General features: G+C 45.2%; 1 protein-coding gene across 2 annotated transcripts in view; it reads right to left on the reverse strand.

Annotated features, from left to right (window-relative positions):
• Positions 1-1,224: 1,224 nt before the first annotated feature.
• The window catches only part of TMEM68 (transmembrane protein 68), a 410,518-nt gene continuing 383,935 nt past the window's right edge, over positions 1,225-27,807 (reverse strand). Inside the window, exon 7 of one of the 2 annotated variants that reach the window (XM_069621059.1) lies at positions 1,225-3,597. In XM_069621059.1, coding sequence (XP_069477160.1) covers positions 3,493-3,597 — 105 coding nt within the window. In that variant the 3' untranslated portion in view covers positions 1,225-3,492. The remainder of the gene's footprint in view (positions 3,598-27,807) is intronic. The other variant, XM_069621060.1, reaches the window with a different exon arrangement.

Genomic DNA, 27,807 nt, shown 5'->3' on the forward strand with positions numbered 1-27,807 from the left:
GAGCTCATTTCAAACACTTTTTGAACCTAGAAAAGGGGTGGAGTAGAATGCAGATGATTTCAGCATTGTTTGACTCTTGTGAATACATTTTTTAAAAGTTCAAAAATAACTCCAAATCTGAAAACCTCATCACTGTGAAACAGATTGTTTTGCCTTTCTTTAAAAGCATGAGGTTTTAATTGTGCAGAACCAGCAAAGGGAGTCTACGATTAATAGATATCAGGCTATACTCTCAATCATCATAATAGGTGACCGAGAAGAGGTGTACAGTGATGTCAACACTTATGCTTTCAGTGTTGTTGTCTGATACAAAACAATGACATTGACTAGGATTGGATATTTTGCATTTGAGTGTCAGTTAGACAGGTTGAATTTAGAAAATGCCAGAAAATGCCAAAAACAAAAAGGAATTTCTTGATGGTAAGAGACATCAGTTATCCAGGGAAGGAAGGAAAACCCCCAACCAATGAACAAGGTCGATTACTGCAGTAAGTGTCCACGGTTTCATCCACCCTATGCATGTGTGCTCACAGTCTAAAATTCATATGCGACTCCAAGCAGAGGGGCTTTACTTCATAGTGGAACACTTCCTCATGCACTAGAGAGCGAAGTCAATGTATTTGTGCCTCAACTTCAAATGCTTGAGCTATGTCATTAGAATGAAAATTAGAGCTGAATATGTGAAGAAAGAAAAAAAGGAATTGCTGGGTGTGCATGATACATAATCATTCTGTACTTTAATAATAATACTACCCTGCAAGGATAAAAACAAATTAAGGTGTAAAGCATCCATGCGGTCCCAGAAAATTATCGCTGGAGTTCAATAAAGGTGTAAACTCTGATTATGACTAAACTACCACTTTCTATCCAGGGCAAGGCTAAGATGCATCAAAAGTTGCAACTGAGCCAAAGTTACAAAAATAACTGATTTTATAGTACACAAAATTCAAATACTACAAACTGATAATGGATTGAACATTTGTGCTGGCCAGAGGGCACATGTACAAACCACAGTTCGCATGGTTTATAAAACAGCATTGTTGTACTTTCATATGTTCTTACATACTCAAGAGGGTTATGCAAAATTGAATACAATACTTCTCGTACACACGAATTAATTGCAGACTATAATGTGTTTTTCGGGACACAATATAGAGTTCAGCGATGGATGTCAGTAAGAATCACAATTACATTTGGAGGTAAAAAAGTGACATCACCAAAGCATCCTCTTGTAGATCATTTTAATCTCAATAGTGCCTTCATTAAATTATCCTTCACTTACATTAACCTACTTAAACAGGCTTGGAGAAAACACGCTCTAAATAACTAATGGACAATCATTCAAAGGTTGAAAAACTTTCATAGTATATATATATATAATTTCCTTTATTTCCCTGCAATATCATTTTACATTCACTATAAATAATAGTTTAAACAAAAGAGAAAACAAAAGCAAGGAACATATGTGCCCTACTTTCTAAACGGGCTTTAACAGGCACAGATGGAGAAATTAAATCATCAATTATTACCCAAGACATAACCTCACACTTTAGCCTCTTAGGACACATTTCATCTTTAGTAAAGATTATGGATGCCCATATCCCAATAGGATAGCATAATTCATACACGCTCTTCTGAACAAGGAAACATTTTAAGAATAATTCCCCATCTATGCCATTTTGTCAGATGCTCAAACTCGATAATGCAAAGTTGCGAAAAGCACCATGGCATTTCACTTACCTTGCCACTAACAAAGTGTTTCTGTGAGGTCTTCTAATCTCTAGTTTATAAAACAGAAAGATCGAAGAAGCACTTGCTGCACTCTTCGCTCTCTTTTAGGACATACCTTGGAAGATCACATCATTGGTGCCCACTCCTTCTAGTAAAGAATGCCGCTCTTTGATCGAAACACAGTGAATGTATGAATTAAACTTCATGCTGTTGATAAAAGTGTGCAGCACAGATACATCTGATTACATTTTGGAATGTACCATTACAAACAAAATGCTTGAAAATGGCAGTAAACATCGCCAAGTGAATTTCGAATTCCGGCCACTTACAAGGCCACAGGTTTAGTATACAATCCAGCAGAAAGACAGCAAACAAGTACAAATACGCAATGTACTCTTTGCTATAAATATAGGGTCTATTAAATCCTAATGTATACCAAGCTGTTCTTCATAGCAAGACTGTTCTGTAGCATCTAGATTACATTGCCATTAAAGATGCTGCATTTACAGTGAACATAAATTCACAGCGATTGCTTCAAGCACTGCAGAATATTTACAGCAATTTTTTAGAATACAAAAGCAAATACTTAAACGTGCACTGATCCAAAGATTGTTCCGTTATGCTCTGTCTCTTCACTGCCACAAAGCTCTGTGTCACTTTTCTAATCTCACCAACAAGTTATTCCAAGCTTCATCCCTTATTGTAAGAAGCATACTTTGGTACACAGGAACTCGCTGCATTTTCTAAAAACACAGGTTCTTGTCTGAATTGCTTAATTTGATACTTTACAATCGTTAATTTTGCTACATTTGCAAAAGGTCTTCTTAGCTATATGCGTGATATTTGGAAAATACACAAAGTACCCTTGTCTGATTCAAAGTAGATTTACAGATTTGGTTTAATTTCACTTGGAGCCGAGGTTTTTTAGGACTAGATTTTAGAAAAACCTGTAAACAAAGATGTAAGGAAAGATGGCAAGAAAACGTTACACAAAAGCTATTGTTTTCTCACAGTGAAGATAAGAAATCAAGGTAAAGACTTCCAATAAAGCCCCTCAAAGAATGAACATGTCATATGTACACGAGTATGCACAATGCACCATTAATACAAGTAAGCGAATGTCATAGTACGTTTGTTGGGAAGTTCCTGCACCAAGACATGATGGTCACAGAAAAAACAGACTATACCCCAGAAATATCAATCAAATGCCATTCTGGTTGTGTGTACTCAAATGACAACCATTTTTAAAAACACATTTTCAAAGCGCACCCCATTGCAGAACAACTCTCCCGTAGTCTCAATGTTGCATCTTGAAATGGGTGCCTGTGACGACCAGAAACATCTACAAAAGCTGGGAAAAACATGGCAACAATTCATCAGCCATTCTTGTCGCCAAACTGCTCACCACAAAGGTTACTGTAAGAAGGCTTACATAGTAAGTGTTCTGAGCTTGCGGTTGGAACGGCTGCAGCTTTCCACAGAGGACAAAATAACAAACTGTGTAATAAAAAGTTGTCCTCATTTTAAATGTTACAATACATAGTGTTTTGTGTACATATAACATTGACACTCGTTACGCAAAATACTTGTGATGTCTTAGTCCTGGCTCACAGAATGTGGTCCACAAGCCCATCAGCGGTCCTGGCTTTTCACAATTATGTTAGATCTGGAAAGGGCTCTGAACTCTATGTGCAGAAATTGCATACTGTACTTAGTTTGCAATCACTGCACCCTAGGCACACAGACTGACACAAATGCGCTTCAATCTTGCTTTTCCCGCCGGTGGAACCGTTCTAAGAGAGCACGGAGGATGTTACCAGGAGTTCTTTGGTGGTTGTCAATCAAAGACTGAATCGCAGACTTGGCCTGAAAGAAAAAAATAGCTTTTTTATAAAACGAATATTCACTATCCAGCCTGCAACTAAAATAATTAAAGCACACCGATGCTTGAACTCGTGCCATCATAAAGCAGCTTAAGTGCATTTTTGATGAGAAAACAGACGCCTTGCAAATGTTGGTCAAAAACGTAATAGTTAAATTAAATGAACAGGCTTCTAGTGGCACTAGCGATCAAAAAAGAGCAACTGCAACATTGGGGGTAAGACATGCATCAAATTAGTATAGTCATGGGTATGCCTGCAGTGCACGTAAATGTGCAGAATGCGGATACCTACGTAGGAAGGGGGTCTTACATTCATGAACTCTATTGAATTATCCTCACAGTGGTGAAAATCCAAAGGAAAGGACCTCATCCAAAAAAGTTCTTTGCTGAAAATGTATTTCCTATTCTCGACTCGAGCCCCAATGCATTTTAAGGTTTAAAGGTTTTATTTTATAACCATATGCATGAAAAACAGTACAATCAAAACAAATTAACTATAGAATCTAGCAAACTTAATATAACAATACCTGTACAGCAGTGTTTGTGAAATGTATGCAAAAAGAACAAAGAAAAACCACAAAAAAACATTTTCAACAATAAAAACGTACTCTAATAATTGGCCGCTGTCAAATATCCATCCAACATGGTACACATGTGAAACAGCAATGCAACCAGTTTATATACAGTCGGTACAATGGGGCATCATATAAACTGTACATAACTCATGCAGTAAATGATTAAAGTGACAATTAACCATAAGTGTTGAATAATAGACGCCAAAGGCCATTGAATTTGTCAGACTCATCTTTATACTTTAAAATAGCTTTTTCATACGTTGACACGTTGCCATCCTCGGGATCAAACATTGGAGCACCACACCCATCCGCTCACAAACATCTTACCAGAAAGTTCTAGTTTTCACACAAAACAACAGTAGGCGACCCAGAGTGCCCACTGACTGGTTACACTTCATCACATGTCACTATCTGAAAGTCCCCTTTTAAACATTCTTTCTGGCGACCAGTATGATCTAAACAGTAGCTTGGTTTGTGTAGCTCTTAGCCCCCAGTCCATGCTCTAGAACCGGACATTGTTGCAACATCTCTACCAGCACGCGGTACTAATCTCATTCAGTTCATCGGCCCAGCCGCTGCAAGTTCAGAGACGCCCTTCCTTTTGGATGCGAGGATGTCATACACAGTGGCAGCTGGATGATTTGCTCGGGCACAAAGTTCCAATGTAAGCCAGGCTGCATTTTGTCCACAATCTTCAGGCCTAAGTTCAAGTTTGGCAGATAAAGCCTTGTAGTAGTCTGTATTCGGCATAGCTGCAATCCACTGATCTAAAATTCCTCTTTAGTTGAGTGAATGAGACCCGTGATCCGTTCTCCAGGAGGTCTTTGATATATAGGATCCCACTTAGGTACTAGGAAACCAGAATAGCACCTTCCCCCGTCTGATTCTGGATGGATTCAGCCAGATTGATGCATCTGGGTTGATAAAAGGGTCACACTCCAGGAATTTGGATAACGATTTCCAGCATTCACATAAAAAGGCAGTAAGTGGGCTCAGGTGTCGGCACCCCTTTGATGTAGTCGATAAGGCCCAGGGTTCCTGCTGGAATACACAATTGGATTCTAACTCAGCCCAACTGTTCGGTTCAGTCTCTAACATGCAAGTCAAATGCCTCATTGAAAATGCTAGGTGGTACTCTGAAAAAAAATGTCAAGTTCAAACCCCCCTGTTTTAGAGGTAATTGCATCTTTTTCAAGGCAATTCTAGGTTGCTTGCCATTCCATAGGAATCATTGCATTAGACCATCAAGTTCCTTAAATATCAATTTGGATGTTTTCAATGGGAGCCTGGACAGAACATAATTGACTCTTGGTGCCACGTTCATCTTAACGCAATTTATTTTGCCCCTTAAAGAAAGCCTTAGAAGCGACCACCAATCAATATCTGCCCTCAGCTTTGACATCAGGTAATCAAAATTGATCTTTGGCAGTGACTTTATCTCATAGCTTCCAAGGTATTTTATCTTTTCTACACGCCATGTAAAATCCACATTATCAAACATTTGACGCATGCACTGCCTGGAGACTAGAAGGACCTCTTATTTACTCCAGATGACCTTGAATTCAGAGACCACAAAGAATATTCGGATGTCTTGATCAGGTAGTGCATACTCAGTTCAGGTTGCCCCAGAACCACCAATAGGTCATCCGGAGCACACAATGTTTCCAACTCCGACTATATTTTCATTCGCCCTGAGCATTATTGCCAGAGATTCCATTGCAAGAATGAACAATAACAGAAAGCGGGCAACCTTGTCTCTTCCCTCTTCTCAACTGGAATGCCTCAGAGACTACTCCATTTGCGAGTACACTTGCAATTGGGCTTGCAGAAGACCTACCCAACCTAGAAAGTTAGGCCCAAATCCCAGCCTCCTCAAATTTTCAAACACGTAGAACCCTTCAATCCTATCAAAGGCCTTATCTGCGTTGAGTGAGATTATTGCCACTGGAGTATTTAACTTGCTACCTTCCTCGATGGTCAAGAGTAATTTCCGCATATTGTCCGCCACAGATCTCCCATTAACAAAGCCAACTCGATTCTCATGCATCGGCTCATGTGCAACTTTTTGCAATCTTTTCGCTTATATTTTTGCTAGCAGCTTGCAATCCGTATTTATTAGACTGATTGGCCTGTAGCTTTCGCATCTCGTTGGAGACTTATCCTTTTTTGGCAAAACGGTCACTAGTGCATGTCACATGATAGAAGGCAGCAATCTTTTCTCGAATTAAGTAGAGTACACATCACGTAGTAATATGAGAGCACTTTCTGGCAATACCCGATAGAATTCTGCGGGAAGACCATCTATTCCAGGTAATTTGTTGGTTCGAAGACCCACCTTGGATGTCTTCCACAGTGATTGCAGCCTCCAGCGATGCTGCAAGGTCCTCTAGCAAACTTGGAACTTGAATCCGGCCAAAAAAAGAGACAATAGACTCTGAGGCATTGCTCGATTCCGATTCATATAAGTGTTCATAGAATTCTTTGAATCTACTGTTAATGTCTTTGTGTCTTAGCAACAGATGTCGGTGCTATCCCTCACTGCTGCAAATCGTCCTCCCACTTTCTGCTAAATTCAATATGTACGCTAGTAGCCTCCCAGCCTTTTCTCGGTTCTCAAAGTAATTGATATTTTTCGGAACAATGTGTATTCTGCTTTATCAGAAATTATCTTGTTCAGTTCAATTTTTTTTCTCAAATCAACATGTATAGACTGGTCATTGCTACTAGCATAGCATCGCTTAAGATGCTTTGCTTCCATAGCAAGCTGTTTCATCTCCTTCTCTTTACCTCTCCTGAATCAACCAGTCTTTGCCATCAGGTATCCACGCATGTAACACTTCAGGGATTCCCAGAGAGAGAAAATAGACACTTCTTCTGTTTTGTTTATCTCAATGCAATGATCAATTTCTTTTGCAAAATCTTCTTTCAGTTGCTCGTTATGTAATACAGAGGTATTCATTCTCCACAGAACAGTTTTAGTCAAAGTGTATTGCAAAGACAGGCACATTAACATTGGTGCATGATCAGTGATACCAATGAGTCCAATATCTGTATCATTGCAACCTGGTGTCGCACATCTGGAAGTTAGGAAGAAATCAATTCTAGAATAAACATTGTGACTTGCGGAGTGAAAGCTGTAATCCCTGTCTGTGGGATGTTCCAGTCGCCATATGTCTGATAAACAGAATTTGTCAACCAAGTTGTCCATTGCCAGACGACCCTGCCTTGGTAATCTACTCCTTGTCCCATTGGAGCGGTCAAGGATTGGGTCCATCACCAAATTAAAATCACCCCCCAGAATGACAGTGTCCACTTGGGCTGTTTTTGATGTGTTGTGCCACTGTATGGAGAAAGAAAACTAGTGTCTATGGTGGCAAGACCATATATAAGACAGAGCAGTGCTAATGTTCTGGATTTTGGCCTTCACAGATATAATCATACCTTCTGTATCTACATTGCTGGCAAGTATCTGAAGATGATAGAGAGACTCCCCTTTTACTTGTTGTAAAAGTTGAGGTACATTTGCCCCACCCATCCTCACTTGAGTTTGATAGCTTCTGCATCATCAAGGCGAGTTTCTTGGTGCATGGCTATGTCACAAGACATTGATTTCAAACATGACAAGACATTAGTACGTTTAACAGGGCTGTTTAACCCATTAACATTCCATGAGATGAGCTTCAAATGGTCCACCTTTGTTGAGTCCAATTAATGCATGCTTACAACAACAGACAACAATAAAAAACACACACACACACAAATTAAGATTAAAAAAAATAAAACCAATAAAAAGAACAATGCCCAAACCCAACTATGGTATGGGCAAACAGGAAAAACCTGTTATCAGACCAAGTGGATGGATCACTCAGTAGCAGAGCAACAAGATAAAAAGCAGAAACAGGTAGAGTATTATAGAAAGCATTCAAAACATGTGCCCTCCACCACATAGTTCTCACATACCTATCCAATGGTAGGGTTTCATAGATTAGAAGCATAGGGGTCATTCAAATTCTGGGTACAGCAATTCCAACCAACGTTAAAAGCAAGTATCCCATTGATCTCCACTGAGTACTGCACACTTGTTTAACATGTATAAACCCAATCCACCACCCTCCATTCTAATAAACATTAAATATAACACTAACTATATTTATAGCATTCACATAAATTCCTATCCTCATTCAACTGCTGACCCTTGCAACAATTAACTGAAGTTCTATTCCTTAAAATAGTGAATAAAGTCATGAAGGAACGCTTGCCATAATCTAATATAACCCCTGAATGCCATATACAAAGAAACACTCCCTAGTTAAGACTGTTGTCGGTCATGTAGAGGGGAGATAATGAGGTTTCACTGTCGCATCACTTAGAATGAGATAACAGTGTAAGATTCCAGCTGTTATTTCACTACGAGGGAGCTGTTGAGTGGAGGCAGCCAAGAGCCACTTCATAGGGAGCCCAGAAGAAAGTTACAGGTATGTGTAACCGACAGCATGTGTAACCAATCAGACTCCTCACACTTGCATCGGGGACGACTGCCATCTATTTCTGGATAGATTGTTTTAAGTCTGCTGGGGGTCAAATGTAATCTTTTCAATATTTTATACTGAATCAATTTGAATCTAGAATGTAATGATACAATTTTAGTCAGAGAACACACCTTACATCGGAAATCTCGACCTCTAGTTCATCCGCCCATTTTTGCTTGGCAGAAGACATCTGCCTTCTCGATTTACCTACAATCACCCCATACAGTGTAGCTAGTATTCTGCAGCACGGGACCCTGAAATATATGTCAGGAACTCGTTATCTGGGGGTTCGATGGGGTAGACCTCCCACCATTTGGGCACTGCAGCCCCGGAGCCTATAGTAATGCAGGAATTCCATTGTTTTGCCTATGTCTCCCTACCCAGTAGCCTAGCTTTTCCCATAGAACTTGGAGTCAGCCATCCCAAGTGGGATACCGTCCGGGGAACCACCACAGACGCAACCATATGAAGCAATGGCAGGCCACTCCTATTCACCAAAATATGGTTCGCCATTCCCAGATGGGGGTGTGCACTGGGTCCAATGGACAGTCATCTGTACACATAGCATCAAGAATGAGTTGTGATATCTGTTTTGTACATGGCCAGGTGCTCCAGTCAGATGTGTGGAGGGGACCTCTAACCACCATACCAGAATGATGCAAGTGCAGCAAACCCCCCTCTATCATACAGTAGGGCTAAATCCACCCACTTTTTTCCGAACTGCACCACGTGCCCTACACCTTTGAAAGGCATCCATGAAGCTTGGCAAAGTAGTCCTTGCCCAGCCACACAGGTACTTTGGTGAACAGATATAGTAATGTAGGCAAAAGGAGAATTTTCACCAATGCTAGCTTACCTGCCAGCGAGAGTGGAACGTTCCTCCACCTCTTAAATTTGTTAGAGACATACGTTTCGAGAGGAGAGAACCCTTATCCCTTGATATCCAAAATCCCAAATATTTAAAACCCTCAGGCGTTCACTTCAGAGGGTATGCATCCTGTGGCCTAGTCGTGCTATCTGTAAGTGGAACTATATCAGACTCAGTGTCATTAATCGTGAAGCCAGAGAACACACTAAATTCCGTAATATCCTGCATTATTGGGTCTAGGTTTATGTGTGGGTCTCTGAAATACAATATATGTCATCTGCTTAGAGGGAGATGATTTCAGGGGAACCAAATAATCTGATCCCCCCTCTTCTTGCGACACGTTGATCATATTGGCCAGGGGCTGAAAAGCTAGTGCAAATCGCAATGGGGACAAAGGGCAACCATGGCACGTTCCCCTTTCCAGAAGTAAAGGTTCAGACAGTTGTGAGTTAACCAAGACCCTAGCAGTGGGACATGAATAGAGGAGTTTAATTAATCGAATCATGTCCCAAAGCCCACATTTATCTACGGTTACAGTTACTCCCACCAGACCATATCAAAGCCCTTCTGCATGTCCAGTGTGACAGCAATGGCAAAAGCCTCTGGGGACAAGCGCGACATAATACGGAATAAACGACAGACGTTCAGTGAAGAAGATCTACCAGGGATAAACCCTGCCTGGATGCCATGGACCAGGTGTGGCACCAGGGGGAGAAATCTATTTGCTATAATCTTCGCAAAGATTATGTTAATTAACGACAATGGTCTATATGACCCACATTCATTGGCAGGTTTGCCTGGCTTGAGCAGGATCATGATGGTGGCCTCATGGAGTGATGAGTTGGCCAAGGCCTCTTACTATATTTGCAGTAGGTGGCGGCCCCGTATGCTATGTAGAATTCAGCAGTCAGTCATCTGGGCCAGAAAAATCCCATAACTTCTTCAATAGTGAAGGGCGCATTAGTCCGCTCCCTAGCAGCCGCCAACAACTTGGATATTGGTAGGTCTTCCAATAGTGAGTGCATAGCAGGTCCCCTTGAAGCGGGCTGCCTGGTAAAAACATCCATAGAAGCGCCTGAAAACTTCATGCATCTCCTCGCTCGAGTATTTACACTCTCCCCACTCATCCAATATACCATCTATTTGTGGAGGGTGTATCAGCAGAGCATGTGTCCTCCCTGGACGATCCCCTTACCATAGCGCTTTCCAGCTACAGGTTTCGCAAAGTATTTGGTCTCTCTCTATGCATGGGCCCAAAACTGTTGAAGTGCAGATCAACACAAGGTCAATACAGGATTCCATGTTGTATACTGATGAGTAGAAGATGTACTGTCAGTCTTGTGGGTGCATGCCTCTCCATAGATTCTCTTTCTGATTTTGCAAACTACAAGCAGCTCTGGATGGCGGTCTAGGAGCAGTCCCAGTCCGGTTAACCCGCTGATCCAGTATGCAGTTCATGTCACCCCAACCAACCAAATGACTGGGGTTGGTGCATATAAATCTTAAACAATACTTCAACCCCCTCAATAACACAGTGTACCACCACATATCGTCCCTCCGGGTCAATTTGAGTACCCTTCAGAGTAAATTTGAGCATTTTGCTGACCAGAGTTAGGACCCCCACCGCTGGATTGGGTCGAATAGGACGTGAAGAACCTATTGCCCCAGAATGTAGCCTTTTTTTTGGCTGTCACTGTAGTGTGTGTTTCTTGAAAGACAGGATATGAACATTATGTCTATTGACATAGAGGAACAGCATATTGACTTCTTAGACATCTCTATATTTCATCATTTGGGTGTCCTTAAAGTCAAACCTTTTAGCAAAAAAACTGACAAGAATGCCTTGTTGCATTATAATAGCCATCATGTGAACCATCTTAAATCCAACTTGCCCTTTGGGCAGTTTTTAAGGCTAAAACGTAGCAGCAGCCTCAAAAAGGACTTTGTGTACAGTGCTAACATTTTGTCTCAGAAACTGTTGGCGAAAGGGTATCCTGCCGAATTGGTCAAAACTTCGTCCAAAAGGGCCTATAATAACAACAGGGATGCTCTGTTTGAGAAAGTTAATAGAGAACGGAAGGAAGTAGGGACTTTTTTTGTCAATACCTTCTCTAATTTGTGTTACAGAGTAAAGACCATTATTAACAAGACATGGAAAAAAGTCTACAACAACAAAGAGATTCTACCTCCGTTAATATCCTACAGAAAAAGCCAGAATCTGAGAAATATACTCATCAGAAATTATGTCACCATCAAACCAAATGCACTTGTGAAACAAACCACACTATGGGGGTTACCTACTGTTATGGGTCATTTCCCTTGTGGCCAATGTGTCATGTGTGCTTTTACCAAAGCAACCAAGTCTATGCAGATTAATCCTGATGTGTTATGGAATATGAGTAGCATGACCAACTGTAATACACAAAATGTGGTCTATATGATCACTTGTCCATGCGGACTTCGAATCATTGGCAAAACTAATAGGAAGTGTCGGACTAGACTAATTGAACATCGCAGTTGCATTAAAAACAAGGTGCTTACTGCCCCGATGGTTAAACATTTTGTTGACAAGGAGCATGATCATACCAATTTCAGTTGGGTAATCCTAAAGAAAGTTGAGGGCAATAACAAAAACGAGATTGATCAGAAATTGTTAAACTTTGAACAGAAATTGATTTTTAAATTACAAAGTCATATCGTAGGTCTCAACGAAAATGTTGATTGGCATCAGGTCCATTAAACGCACGAGAAAACAGGCATCAGGGAGCTGCCATTTTGTGACAATCCTATCACTTGCCCCATCGCCCTGGCTGACCTGCTTTTGCGGCACTAAATCATATCCCCCGCCCCCGAGCCTGACATTATCAAAACATTCATATTCCCCGCCTCTCTCCATGACGTTTCTGTGCTGCGTAGGCAAACGCACCCAGTTGTCTTCTATGCAACTTCACACAGAACCCGGAAACCAACACAGATCAACTCACAACGCAGTGCGCCACAATTCGTAATATGAAATTGTACTTTCAAATCAAACAGCAACACGGTACATTTGGTAAAGTACATTTATTTGACATTAAAGGTTTATAGAATATTCAGCAATTGCCATATGAACTCCGAAAGCCATTTATTTTCTTTTATCTCTATCCGCAAATCCGTAAAAGTTTATCGTGAGTCACGCGCTGTTCCTTTATGGTACACAGGGTGTTGGTTTTCGTTAAAAGAAGCACTTTCGTCGCATGTTGAACCGCATAGCTGTTCCATCAAGTAGGCACTAGGCCAGCGTAAAGGTTGATATGTTGCTTCTAGCCGCTAGTACCGCGTAAGGGCATATGGGCCCTTGGCGAACGTCCCATAAAATAATCAGAATTGTGCAGTTGTTTACATTAAGCTGCAGATGGCGGTTGAAAAAACCATCTGCCGGTGTCTGAAACTGATGGCAGTAGCAAAAGGGAAGGATATACCCGTTTTGAAAACATAAAATGTATAATTAGTCTTGCCAGCCGATCTTTAGTAATATTATTCATTTTATTTATTACGGCCGAGCTGAAACTATTTGCTTTCAAGGATAGTGCAATGGAGTATGTACGGCTCTAAAATCAATGCGAAAAGTAACTAAATAAATCGAGGTTAGTACACAATGAGAAACAACTTTTTGTCTACATGCGTGTGGAATGTGGACCTGCATGCCCATGTGCCCGCTACAAGGACGATCCCACAAACATTTTCCAAGCTCTTCCTTCATTCATTCATGCATCCATTCATTAATTCATCATTCCGGTATAAAAGCGTCTAAAGAGTTACTTACATTATATTTGCAATTTCCATTGTGTCTCTGCGTAATGCAGTCCGTAAATCCCACTGTGCTCTTGACAACGATTTTTCATATACTGAACTAACATGAAACTCGGTCTAGTTTCAGAATTTTCTGCCTTATCAACTCTTACGTTATTGCACCCTTCCCCTTCAAATGCAGTTCTTTCGGCATGGTCCCTGTCTCTCAAGATCAAAAAACAATAGAACCTTATACTGCCAGTGCGAGTTGCAGGCCTCTTCAGGGCGCAAGCTGAAAATCAAAGCCGCTGAACTTCACTAGAAATTAGCATACATTCTTTCTTTGCAACATCCCGTAGTAAAGCCATCTGTGAGAACTTGAAGTTTGGAATCCATCTATGTACTGTGCCTCAATGTGCAAATGCGAACTGGCTTTTCTCCCATCTGCAACGGCTCGCTTGGCGCGTTCTAAGGCCCCCAATTTTGTCCTCGTTGTCTGCGAGCTTTGAAGCCCCAAAGAACCATAACTATTGAGACTTAATTTTTTGGAGAAGGTCAGGGAAAGTATAGAGTACCCGAGGAGTTGAGTTGAAAGTGAGATTTATTGTTTGTTTGTTTTATTATTTGCAATACGCAAGCCTCCCCTCGGTTAACAGTGCGCAGCATTTACAAGAGATTGCGAAAATTAGTTACATCAACAGAAATATATACATACACATATAGATAAGGTCAGCAATATGAGGTGAATAGAGAGAGAATTCAAAGATGACACCCAGGTTGTTCGGCACCCAGGATGGTGAAGGTAGGGGTTAGGGTTAGCGTACTTTGTATACACACTGTACAAAAAGACAATTGTATTACAATTATTTAAACCGGGATTTGTACTTCAGCTCTCCTTTGGGTGGACATGGCACAGTGGCAATGGATCAGTGCTCTGCACAGAAACGTACAAAATTCCATATCTGTGCTTCTCTAATACAGCAACAATAAGGCTTTTGACAAAGTCGAACTCCATTTCCTCATAGACTGGTTTGATCACCCATTGCTTACTTCTTTTTGAAAAGGCCTTAGTGTAGCGAGGCATCCTTACATTACCCGTAGTCCTAGATTGTTCACGGCCGAGATTCTCGTTATGGGCCAAGACGGCAAGTAGAGTCCTATGTCTCATGCCCTGTATGCTGAAATGCAAGCGCTTTGGCCTGTACTTTAGGCACATATTGTGGAACACCTCCAAACCTCCTGTGTGACAGAATTCTGTCAGTCCCCTCAAATCTCTTGATAGAGTTTTATCGAAAAAAATCTTCTCAATGGCTTTGTGTGTCGGTGAAGATGGATTCAACCACTTCTTCCGTGCCTCCACTGGGGACAAAGGGCCATGTTCACATTGGTGGAAATGTAGGTTTTCTGACCAGCGGTGCACGTTGGTACAGTGGTGCATCAGTGACCGCCATTTTTCAAGTAGGATTTCCACTGACCCTTCACAAGTTTTGGAGCTCCACCAAAGATGGTTGCTGATAGACTGTGACCACTCTGAAATACTTTCCAAACCTTTTTTTTCCCTGCAGCCGAGATTTTCTTATTGATTGATTTAGCAAGATGCCATACGTCAAATTGATGTTTAATATGTGGGAACTGCTCTCTCATTGTCTTGGCAATTGAAACGTGTCTGTCCATGTCTATGAGGTCGATGTGCATTCCCCTCGATTGCAGATATTCCACTGATTTTATAAATCCTAGTTTCTCCATGGCCACTGAGGATGTACATTGTGTTACCTGCACGACCACCAAACTCACAATTTTCTTACTGTCCATGTCCTGAAAGTGGTAGGTGCAGTACTTGGCAGAAAATCCAGGGCTGTCGCACTGTCCATTGCCGGCTAGCCTGAATCGTTTGCCTTCGAACGTACTTCCTAGAGACAATTGTTCAATTTTCCAAGCATCACTAATGGCCAGAAACAGATAATCATGTTGGTATTTGTAGTACTGCGTTTTTTAAATGAAATGGAGTACCACAAACTGAAAGAAAGACTCTAACTTTCTAAAACTGGAGCCACTAAAAAGTAATGCAGCTGCACACAGTAGATTGCCTGCTGGCAGTTTCCCCGCATCGGTTTGTGCAGACCATGAGAACGTATGATTTAATCTACAGGCGGCATGTATTGTGACGTTACTGCCTTGTTTTTGACGAGTCACATGAATCAATGGCTTCCCACATACTTTCCGTCTGACGGAATGCCCACATTTCAGCATACTTATAATATCCATCAAACAACTGTTGAATACTATGTATTTGCCCTCTTTCATTAGACTGTCATCCTGCTTCAAAGTTGTTTTGGCCTGTGACCTTGTGGACATATCACCACATCTGAAAGAAATATTGCTGCTATCAAGTTCTGATGCGTCGGCGAATGCTGCTGCTGGTTCATTCTCTGTCATTTCAACATCTGCTACTTCAACATTGATGGGAGAACACAACAATGTCGACAGCTGTTTTGGAGGCAATGTTTTGGCGGGTGTAGATTGTGTGAATTGATCTGCGACTACTTCAGAGCTATCTTCAATACATCCAATATCATGTTGTGGTGGTGCGGTCGTACTGTAGCAATGGTCCAATACAACTTTGCTGGATTCTCCGGACACATTCATTGCATTTTCTGGCCATTGGACATGAGCATCCCGAGTCTCAACACGCCGCGTCTGAATTAATAGTTCCTCCATAGCCTCCATAGTGTAAATGGTCTGGCAAGCAACATCTCTCATTCGCCATACGAGTAACTAGAGGTCAGATTGGAAAAGGGATGTTCAGTTTAAACACAAGATATAGTACAATTGACTGGAAAAAACATAAAATAGTCCCCAGCACAACAAAATTTCTAAAGTTATGAACTGTTCGTAACTAACCTTATTTTTGTTTTTCTTTGCAACTTTTTTGACTCGACCTTCAACATCTGCACGCTGTTGCTCCGATTCGTATCCGCATGTCTCCCCTTCCTCTTGCGCTGCAACGACTATATTTTCTGTATCCGCATAGACAGCACGGAATGAGGCTCCATCGACTCCCTGAAACATAGTATTTTCATTACTGTGTATCAAAATATTGTTAGCATAAAACACACGTGAGGACGAACACACATGTACATCTCAAGAGCCAAACATGATTTAAAAATTGTGTGGAACAATCAAACGACAAGTATTCGAGCTCTGATGACCTAGTTCGATGGAGCCGTCAGTATCCATACCTCTGGCTCTGCATGGACTGCCACGAATGATTGTATTGAAGAGGAGGCATCAGCAACTCCCTGACACACAGTACTTGCGTTAGTATGGTTTTCAATATTGTAAACATAACACACACTTGGGGTCGACGGCACAGGTACATATAAAGAGATAACCACAAATGTTGCATTGTCTAAAAGAATCAAGGAATATTTAAATACGATCAGATTTAATCAACTTATTTCTCCGATTTCTTTACATTTGCATCATCCAAATGGGATCTTGTGAATGTAGTGGAAGCTCCATTGTCTCCCTGAAACACAGTACATGCGTTAATAGGGAAGAAAGTACAGCAAATGGAATCACGTTGTATGATCACGCTCTATGGAGCTGTCAGTATCCATACCTCGTGCTGCTGAAGAATATCTAGGGCTGTTGTCAATGTGGTGCGCACTTCCGAAAGCTGTTGCGCCGAATTCGTATCCCGCATGGTCCCGCTTCCCCTGAAAATACTTGAATGTCAGGCTCTGCATCAAGTGCGTGGGTTGACGCTTCAACAACTGCCTGAAACATAGTATTTACATTAGTAAGGATTACAATATTGAAAACACAACACACACTTGAGGTCGACCGCACAGGTACATATCAATGGCCACAAATGAAACATGGTGTAGAACAATCAAACGACAAGTGTTCCAGTCCTAATGATCACGGTCGATGGAGCTGTCAGTATCCATACCTCGTGCTGCTGAAGAACATCTAGGGCTGTTGTCAATGTGGTGGACGCTTCAGCATCTCCCTGAAAGACAGTACTTGCATTAGTATGGATAACACTAATTATAACTGAAAACAAACACCAGGAGACGACAACTAAGGTGTATATCAATTGGAAAGCACGAACCAAACAATTTGTAAAATAATCACACAATACATAAAAACTATTACTTGACATGCATAAAACAAGTCTGTAGCGGAATAGCCAAGTATGATTACCTGATACGCGCTAGAAGTGGTTGATAACTGCGAGCACGTCACGGAAGTAGAATGTTCTTTCTTCAGATTCAAGGGATAGTCAAGTGGTTGTAAAGGTAAATTATTGTTTGATAATGAAATGCCAGTATTTAAAATTGCCATGTAAGGAGACAGAATACTTGAGTAATGCGCAATATAGCAGTGTTCCCTGTGCCCATATATAGATTTTGTTTGTGGGTTTTGAAAACTAAAAATAATATATTGATAAATGTCATTATTCAAAAAGCTATACACTCATATCAATGTCGAAAGTATTACAAATTAGAAACAACACCTAAAATATTAATGAATCCATTCGGCTACCTACACACTACCGCAAGGCCTAAAGCTAAAAACGGACACTTGACTCACCATTGGCGGAATGTGGACGAATAGAGTGGGGAATAGCGTTTACGAGCAATTTTCGTGTCGATCGCCGTTTATTCTTCTTTGTTACCCAAGATGTGGTGTACATGTTCGAGGGAAAGTGCCGGCTGCAGATGCGGTATCGATCACCCCTCTTGTCCTCAAAGACTTGTTGGGCTCTACTTTCCAGCTCATCCAGTGGATATCCGCAATGTCTGACCCATTCTCTTATTCGATAAACAGTTTTCGGGAATACATGCATTGTAGTGCCTTCAGATTTAGCATGGGTCTTCGAAGGGCAACCGCTAATCGAACAGGCAGGCATTGTTGTAAATTCTGAAAAGTAAATATCAAGATTATTATAAAACCTTGATGAATAAAAATGTCATAAAAAAGTAAATGAACCATAACATGCTCAATGCAAGGTTTGTTTTGGTCGCCGGCACTATACCAGTTCATCATGTGCGGCTTAGTATTTGCATAACTTACAGAAATGTTTTAAATGATGTGACTAAACTCTGAACATGTGACTCGTCCTTTGGATGTTCTGTCTTGCACGAAAAGGAAACATGCTTACATTATAGACTGGACACCCGAAGGATGCAATTCGATGACAATTGACACAGATGAAAATAAATAGTTCTATTGATAGCATAACAATTGAAACTCAAGTCAATAGCAATGAGACCAATGACCATAGCTCTATTGGGTACTGTAATCGCAAATAGATTGAAATGTAAAAATGACCGAAATATGACTATGATACATGGCCTTACCTTGACCAACAAACAGTTGGATTCAGCAGGCCGAGCAGTATGTTGCAGGAGAACAGGTAGATTGCCACAGGAAGCACACTGACGAGTTTGCTCGAAGCGGTCACAGATAGTACGACGACGAGCAGATTAGCATAGATCTCAGTGCTTCTCAGGTAGAAGGTTCAGGAGTTGACTTGCAAAGCACAAAGATGTTGTCATGAGACATATCAAGTGGTTTATAAAGTATTAGAAACAGGGATGTGTTTGTGAATGAATGACGTGTGTATGTCGTGGTATTATGTGGTTTGCACGGGGGCAGCCTGCCTCAGGGGAGGCCTGCCTGGAGACACGGGGTCTGAGGAGGCCATATGAGCGATGGCCCCTGGGCGTGGCATACCTTTTGAAGTGTACATGCTGTTTGGCACCTTGGCCGTTTGCGCCCTTGACAGCCCCCCATGCCAGCGCTCATCCCCGGGTGCGAACCGACTTTGATAGAGGGGGTGGGATGGATGGGCCTGGGGCGTGCAGATAAGGCACAGGAAGACTGCTGAATGGAGACACTTATGTTGATTGCAGGGGGCGGCCTGCCTCAGGGGAGGCCTGCCTGGAGACACGGGGTCTGAGGAGGCCATTTGAGCGATGGCCCCTGGGCGTGGGATACCTTTTGAAGTGTACATGCTGTTTGGCACCTTGGCCGTTTGCGCCCGTCACAGCCCCCCATGGCAGCGCTCATCCCTGGGAGCGAACCGCCTTTGATAGAGGGGGTGGGATGGATGGGCCTGGGGCATGCAGGCAAGTGTGTGGGAGCGAGGAGTCTTCAGGCCCCTCTCATCCTTTACTTTTCAGTAGAAACTCGTACCAAGTGCCTCCAGTAGTGGGTTCGCCCCTTGCCCTTATGTGATGCTAACTTTGGATGACATTCGAGTAGATGGGACCACTGAGCAGGACACAGGGCATCCATTTTTGTACTCCCTTTCCACTCCTTCTTGGTGACCAGGCCTCACTGCGCAGAGCACATGGCCCCCACCCTCCTTCCCACTCTGACTGGAAAACTCCAGAGGTATTTGCAACAGCTAATAAATGTAACACATCACTCTTCCTCTGAGATCACGGTCCTGCATGTGAACCAGCCTGAACTAAGCACATAGCTAGTTCATCTCCACAAACGTGTCCTTGCCCACGCACCCTAGCCAGTGGAAACTTACTGCCATTCTGACCCTGTGTCCCTGCAAGGTATTCTCTTCATGTGCCAGACCACTGACCACGCCATGATGCCCACCTAGCAAATCCCCAACTAACATTAGACCCGTACTGCAGTATATCGTTGCCTATCAATAACAAATGCAACATACCGGAGATTCTTATGAGCCCAGACCCACACTTCAAACAGTGTATTATAGTAGTCAAGATCCTTAAACTCAGGCCTGTATAATCCAATGTTAATTGATAGTATAGATGAACAAGTTACTTTCTTACCTGGTAACGTTCTTTCGATGGGATGGTCCGACGACGTATTCCATATCTATGACAGTAATCACCACAGCTGTGCTGCTTCGGAAACTTTTTCGGCGTCTGCGTCCTGCGTCGATGACGTCGATGCGCCGCCGTCGAGGACCTCCTCCGACGTCCGACGTCATCCGATGTGATAAGTAGGACGCACGACGCCAGTAGCCTCAGTTGTAGTTTTTTCCCCCAGAACGTGTGACAATAGTCAACTGCCAGTCCGACACAAAGCCTTGCGGAACGTAAGCTGCAAACGCAACAGAAATTCTGCAGCGGGGAAGGCAGGGCGGGAGCGATATGGAATACGTCGTCGGACCATCCCATCGAAAGAACGTTACCAGGTAAGAAAGTAACTTGTTCTTCGAGGGGATTGGGTCCTCCGACGTATTCCATATCTATGACAGACTCCCAAAGCAGTACCAAATCAAGGAGGAGGGAAAGAATTTAGAAACAAAATTTAGAATAGCCAATCAAATAGCAGAGCAAAGGACCGCCTTGCCAAAGGCCAGATCCTGCCCTCTGATGGAATCGAGGGAATAATGCCGCACAAATGTATGCACTGAAGCCCAGGTGGCAGCATCACAGATGTTGCGAATAGGAACACCCCTCTGCAGGGCAGTAGATGCAGCCAAGCCCCTGGTAGAATGGGCCCGCAAGCCAGCCGGAGGGTCCTTGCCCGCCAAGCGGTAACACTCCGAGATGGCCAAAATAATCCAGCGGGACAAAGTCTGTTTCGTCACAGCTTGCCCCAAGCGCTTACCAGCGTAACCAATAAAGAGTTGATCGTCCACTCTGACCCGGGACATGCGAGAAACATAAAAGCTCAAAGCTCTCCTAGGATCAAGCCTATGGAGCCTCTCCTCTTCCTTACCAGGATGCGGAGGAGGATAGAATGCCGGAAGAACAATCTTCTGGGCCAAATGAAATTCCGTCACTACCTTCGGAAGAAAAGAAGGACGAACTCGAAGGACAACCCTGTCCTTGTGAAATACAGTGAAGGGTGGCTTAACAGAAAGTGCCTGTAACTCACTCACTCTGCGAGCGGAAGTAACCGCAACTAAAAACACAGTTTTCAAAGTCAACAGCCTCAAAGGGCAAGAATGTAACGGCTCAAACGGAGCACCCATAAGAAACCTAAGAACAAGGTTCAAATCCCAACCGGGCACCAGGAAAGGCGACGGAGGGAACACATTAGTGAGCCCTTTCAGAAACTGTGAAATTAAAGGGATTTTAAAGTAAGAACATTCTTCAGATGAGCGCTTAAAGATGGACAGCGCCACCAGGTAACCCTTAACGGTACCCACTTGCAAGCCCCTGTGGGCCAAAGAAAGCAAAAAGGACAGAACCATGGGGATGTCACATGCAAAAGGATCCACATTCTGAACTCTGCACCAGTCGCAGAACTTACGCCAACGGCAACGGTACAGAGACTTAGTTGCGGGCCTTCGGGCCGAAAGCAACACCTCCATCACGTCTTCAGGGAGGTCCCAATCCTTAAACCTCAACCTTTCAGAAGCCAAGCGTGAAGGTTGAGGGATCCGACCTCTGGATGGAGAACCTGACCCCCCTCCCGTGAGAGCAGATCGTCTCGGTAGGGAAGACGACGTGGAGGGCAGATGGACAAGTCGAGAAGGTCCGGGTACCACGTCCTCCGAGCCCACGCCGGAGCAATGAGGATCATCCGGGAACCGAACTTCCGTAACCTCCGCAGCACTTGCGGGATGACGGGGACCGGAGGAAACGCGTACAGCAGCGGGAACGACCACTCCACCACGAACGCGTCTCCTAAGGCTCCTTTTGGAGGAAATTCCCGCGAGCAAAACCTTTCGCACTTCCGGTTGACACTGGAGGCAAAGAGATCCACTTGAGGGGTCCCCCAAAGGGCGAAGATCTCCAGGAGAATCTCCTGAGCCAACTCCCACTCGTGAGAGATCGTGCTCTGCCTGCTCAGAGCGTCCGCCGTCACGTTCTCGACTCCGGCCAGATGAACTGCCGAGATCGAAACTTCCTGCTGGATGGCCCAGAACTCGAGCTGCATCGCCTCCCTGCACAGAGGAAGTGACCCTGCCCCCCCCTTTTTGTTGAGGTAGTGCATGGCCACCGTGTTGTCCGTCAGGATCAGGACACTCTTCCCTCGCACAGTCGGCAGAAAAGCCTTCAGGGCTAGCCTGACGGCCCTCAGCTCCAACAGATTGATATGGAGTCTGGACTCCGACGGAGACCAACGACCGCTGACTGTCAGCCCGTTGGCATGAGCTCCCCATCCCGTGAGGGATGCATCCGACACGATCGTCACCTCCGGCCAGGGAAGCCAAAACGGAGCCCCCTTCATCAAGTTGCCTTCGACGGCCCACCACAGAAGGTCCCGGGCGACCGAGGGCGGCACCTGAATCGGGTCCGACATCCTGCCGGAGGACTGCGACCATTGCATCTTGAGTGCCCACTGCAAAGATCTCATTCGCAGGCGAGCCTCTGGCACCAGAAGAATGCAGGATGCCATGAGGCCGAGCAACCTCAAGAACTCGAACGCTGGGAGCGTCTGGGCATGCTGAAACTTGCGCACCATCTGCTGAATGTGAAGAGCCCTCACCTGGGGAGGAAAACACTGCCCCAGGGAAGTGTCGAGCACTGCTCCGATGTACTGGAGCCTCTGCGTTGGCGTCAAATGGGACTTCTTTAAATTGAGGGAGAAGCCCAGCCTGTGAAGGGAGTGGCAGGCGACGGACAGATGATCCAGGACCTGCTCGGGAGAGCTCCCCCTGATCAACCAATCGTCCAGGTAGGGGTAGACGTGAATCCCCCCTTGCCCGAGATGCGCTGCCACCACCACCATGAGCTTGGTGAAAACCCTCGGGGCGGAGGTCAAACCGAACGGCAGGACCCGAAACTGAAAGTGCGAGTCGCCAACCGCGAACCTCAGGTACTTCTTGTGCTTGGGATGGATCGGCACATGGAAGTAAGCATCCTTGAGGTCGAGTGACACCAACCAGTCCTGAAGCTGAAGGGCCTGGAGGACTTGAGAGAGAGTAACCATCTTGAACTTGTCCTTCCTGAGGAGTTTGTTCAAACCGCGCAAGTCCATGATGGGTCTCAATCCCCCGTCTTTCTTGGAAATCAAAAAATAAGGGGAATACCATCCCTTGTTCCTCTCCGCTACAGGCACCAGTTCTATGGCGCCTTTCTCCAGCAGGGCTTGAATTTCCTGCGCAAGGAGCGGATCCGGACACTTCAAAGAGAGGTTCCCCGGTGGATTGTCGCGAGGCCTGTGCCGAAAGGGAAGACAGTAGCCGTGGGTTATGATCTCCAGAACCCACACATCCGAAGTAATGGCACGCCACTCTACAAGATGCTGCGCCAGCCTTCCCCCAACCGGCGAACCATGGGACAAGGCCTCATGACTGAGTAGGAGCGGCTGCGGCGTTACCTGAGGGCAAAGAGGCAACTGCCCGAGCGGCCTTGGCACCACGGGAACCCTGTCGTCCACCTCTGGTACCCCTGCGTTGGCCCCTTTGACTGCCAGCTCCTCTCGCTCTACCAAAGGACGAGTAATAGCGAAAGGAGCCACCCCTCCACTGCTGTCCCCTAGGACGAAAAGGCGGAGGTTGGCGAACTGCAGCGCCCAACGACTTCGCTGCAGCTTTTGAGGTCTGCAACCTCTCAAGGCTCTCGTCAGCCTTGCTGCCAAAAAGATGTTCACCATCAAATGGCATGTTGAGGAGCCGGGACTGCACATCAGGAGCAAACCCCGACTTCCGCAACCACGCAAACCTGCGTATCACGGTGCTCGCCGCCATGGACCTACTGACGCATTCAGCTAAGTCCAAACCCGACTGAACGGACTCACACATGGCATCCTTACCATCCTGGACCAAAGCAAGGAAACCAACCCGTTCGTCCCCTTCGGGAATATGTTCAGCCGCTAACGCAACACAGTTCCACAGAGTGTGCGTGAAACGTGACAAGGCACAAATGGAGTTGGCCGCCTGAAGCGCCATACCACCAGAAGAAAACACCTTCTTCGCCCAGCCATCAAAACGTTTGTCGTCCCTATCAGGAGGGATGGTAGGGTACGACGCCTGCTTTGCCGGGGCCGTGGCCGCCTGCACCACCAAACTTTCCGGAGTGGGGTGCCTGGTCAAGTAGCAGGGGTCGCCACTGGCTGGACGGTATTTCCGCGACAAGGATCTGCCCACTGCCGGGAGACTCTCCGGAGCAGTCCAAGCCGCCGCCACCCTACGCTGTAAAGCCATATGGAATGGCAGAACCGGGTCAGATGGGGGACCAACATCAAGGATGTCCGTCAGATCATCCTGCACAAACTCCCCTGGGGGAGCAGACCATCCCAGATACTCAGACACCCTAGCCATAAGGCGCCGGTATGAGGAATCGGCATGGGAGCCAGGCTCAGGCCGACCAAATTCCACCTCCGGAGAGGTGTCCAGACCACTAGCATCATGCAGCGACTGCCTCAAATCGTCAAATTGACTATGGCCCGAGACAACGTCATCCGGCACCTGATCAGGAACCAGGCCAACCGAATCCTCATCCGCCACCGAAATATAATCCAAGAGGTGGAAAGGCACCTGAGAGTGCCTGCTCTTAGCCAGAGCCTTCCTAGGGGGTACACCCGAGACACGGGGCACCTCCGACACGAAAGGCGTCGATGGCGTCGAGCGAATCGGCGCCGCCGTCGAGAAAACCGGCAACGGCGCCGAGAGGATCGGCGTCGACGTCGAGGAAATCGGCGTCGACGTCAGATGCAGCGCCTCCAATATCGGCGGCGTCGACACAGCCCTCGAAGCCGGAGCCCCGAGCGTGTCCCTCGACGACCTGAACGTCGACGGCTTCGACGACTTCCTCGGAGCCGGAGCCTCGAGAAAGCCTGTCGACGCCTCAGACGTCGATGTCTTCCTCGAAGACATCACAGGTGCACACGGTCTCGATCGCGTCGAGGACCGGGACCTGGAACGGGTACGGCGAGAACGAGCCTCCTTGTCCGAACGGGACCTCTCCCGTGACTCGTGCCGACCACTCATGCGAGCGGCGTCTCTCGACCTCACACGGCCGACCCCACTCGGGGGCGCGGACGGTTGAGTACCCTGCGACTCAAGAATCGCCAACATTTTCTTCCCGAAGGAAGCCCATTCCTCCGGCGTCGCACGGCTGGTGGGATAACCGACGTGCCGGGCAGAGTCCTCGGAAGAGGACCTGGAAGGCGACCGGTGACGGCGCTTCCGAGAACGCCTCGAAGAGGCAGAGGAGTGGCGAGACCGACTCCTAGAAGAAGACCGACGAGACCTCCGACGATGACGCGGAGAGTCACCCCTCGAATCATCCGTCGAAAGCCCCGCCGACTTCGACTTCCGGGGCTTGGACACCCGACCTACCGACAATTTCTTCTTACGTTCGCGTAAGGCCTTGGAAGTGAGCGACAGGCAGTCGACACAGTCATCCGTGTCGTGGGCCTCCCCGAGGCACCAGAGGCAGGCGTCGTGCGAGTCAGTCACCGACATCTTGGACCCACACACCCCGCACTTCTTGAAGCCCGGACGCGGGGTTGAAGACGAAGTGGAAGACATCGCTGCGAAGGAATATTCACAAACGAACAGGCTCGAAGAACCAGAAAGAACAGAACTCCAAAGAGTCGAGGCTAGAACCGAGAAACACGAAGCAACACGTTCGCGGAAAAAACGGAACTGAGGCTACTGGCGTCGTGCGTCCTACTTATCACATCGGATGACGTCGGACGTCGGAGGAGGTCCTCGACGGCGGCGCATCGACATCATCGACGCAGGACGCAGACGCCGAAAAAGTTTCCGAAGCAGCACAGCTGTGGTGATTACTGTCATAGATATGGAATACGTCGGAGGACCCAATCCCCTCGAAATATGTGTGACTTTTATAGAGACATAACTGACTGCAAGACTTTGAACAAGAGTTATTTAGTGCATGCATTATTGAGAATATATTATGTTAGCTTAGATAGTGACCACCCTGCTTCACAGCGACCTGACCTTCACCCATTCGTAGCACAGATGTCTGACGTCCATTCTTGAATGGAGACACACTTGATTCATTTAAATAATCGATACAACCGTTGTTAAAATATATGTGGTGTTTTATTTTGTATCTTATTTTGATGACACAAAAATACAAGACTTTAAACATTGTACAGGTCAGGTTGCAGCACAGCGAGAGAAAATCCCCTGTACTGACCGTTGTCACTCGGGAACGTTTCTCTTATGGCACGAACGGCACAGGCGGGTATCACTCTTCGAACGCGGTGTCCAAGCCTCCCGTGAAGCCACCATGTAAAGGAACGATGGGCCGCCAGCCTGTACCACCTGTGAAAAGGAATGAAACAAACTGTTTTTAAATGACCAAGGTAAGTTTAATAAACGTTTGTTGTCAATGACAATTCTTGTAACTAATGGCATTCTGCTCGGACAAATGCTATCTAGACACTGCACACTATTGAATGCCTTTCATGCGTTATAATGATATGTATATGTATGATATGTATATGTATTTTTGGATATAGTAGAAGACCATGAAATAGGAGTGGAATGACAAGCAGAGTATACTTACTCGTTACTCGGATTACGAGGACGAACAGTTGCGCGAAGTTCGTGCATAAGCACCATTATTATCCTCAACACGGTCCGTGTGAGGCAGGCTGCCCTGAAGTCTGGCAGCTCGGTGATGCATTGCGGTCGTGGATCGCCTTCCGAAATGTAGGCCACGCATCCCGAGTTTTCACAGCAGCAGCAGCAGTTCTCGTCCTCAGTTGGCATTAGCTTGCACCGATTGCATGTGCACCAGGTGGAAACACCGTCCATGCGACTAGGTCCAGGCTCTTCAGCTGTTGAATCGGCCTCCCAACTGCCGTCCGAAGACCCATCGTTTTCGTGCGTTTCCCTTTCCAGTAGTTCCTCCTCGGTATACTCGGGCTCGTACATGCAGGGCATTATTATAGCCATTGTGTGTTAAACAAACTAAAATAATTTATAGCAGTGGTACTGGTAACTGTTCAGGCGGGCTACAAGCAACAAAGGTAGCTGACCAGAGCACAGAAACGAGTCACACAATACTCAAAATAACAGAGAGAGGAATGGAATCGAAAATCTGCTGCTGTGTGTTGTGAAACGGTCTGTTTATACTTATTGAGGAAAGAGGCGTCCTGCCATTTCCATGGCGACACGTCATTAGCTGAAGCGCAGCGAATGTTGACACGAGACGTGCTTTGGCGTTGTGAAATGGGCGGTACGCGTCTGCCGATGACAGGCTCAGGGGCGGGGGATAGGATTTAGTGCCGCAAAAGCAGGTCAGCCAGGGCGATGGGGGAAATGATAGGATTATCACAAAATGGCAGCTCCATGATGCCTGTTTTCGCGTGCGTTTAATGGACGAAAACTCGAATAAGGTCCATAGGAAAGTTTTCTAAAATCGAGCGACTTAGGCTTAAAAACACATGGCCGACCCATAGGGGCCATAAAAATGTTTGACCGAACCATTCCTTTAAAGGTGATATGTTGCTTTTCAGAGAGTGATTATTGGTCATACCTTGGTGAGATGGCGTTAGTATACCTGGCCGTAGAGG

Source organism: Ambystoma mexicanum, chromosome 5q, assembly GCF_040938575.1.
Source record: "Ambystoma mexicanum isolate Mex_15411 chromosome 5q, UKY_AmexF1_1, whole genome shotgun sequence".
Lineage (NCBI taxonomy): Eukaryota > Metazoa > Chordata > Amphibia > Caudata > Ambystomatidae > Ambystoma > Ambystoma mexicanum.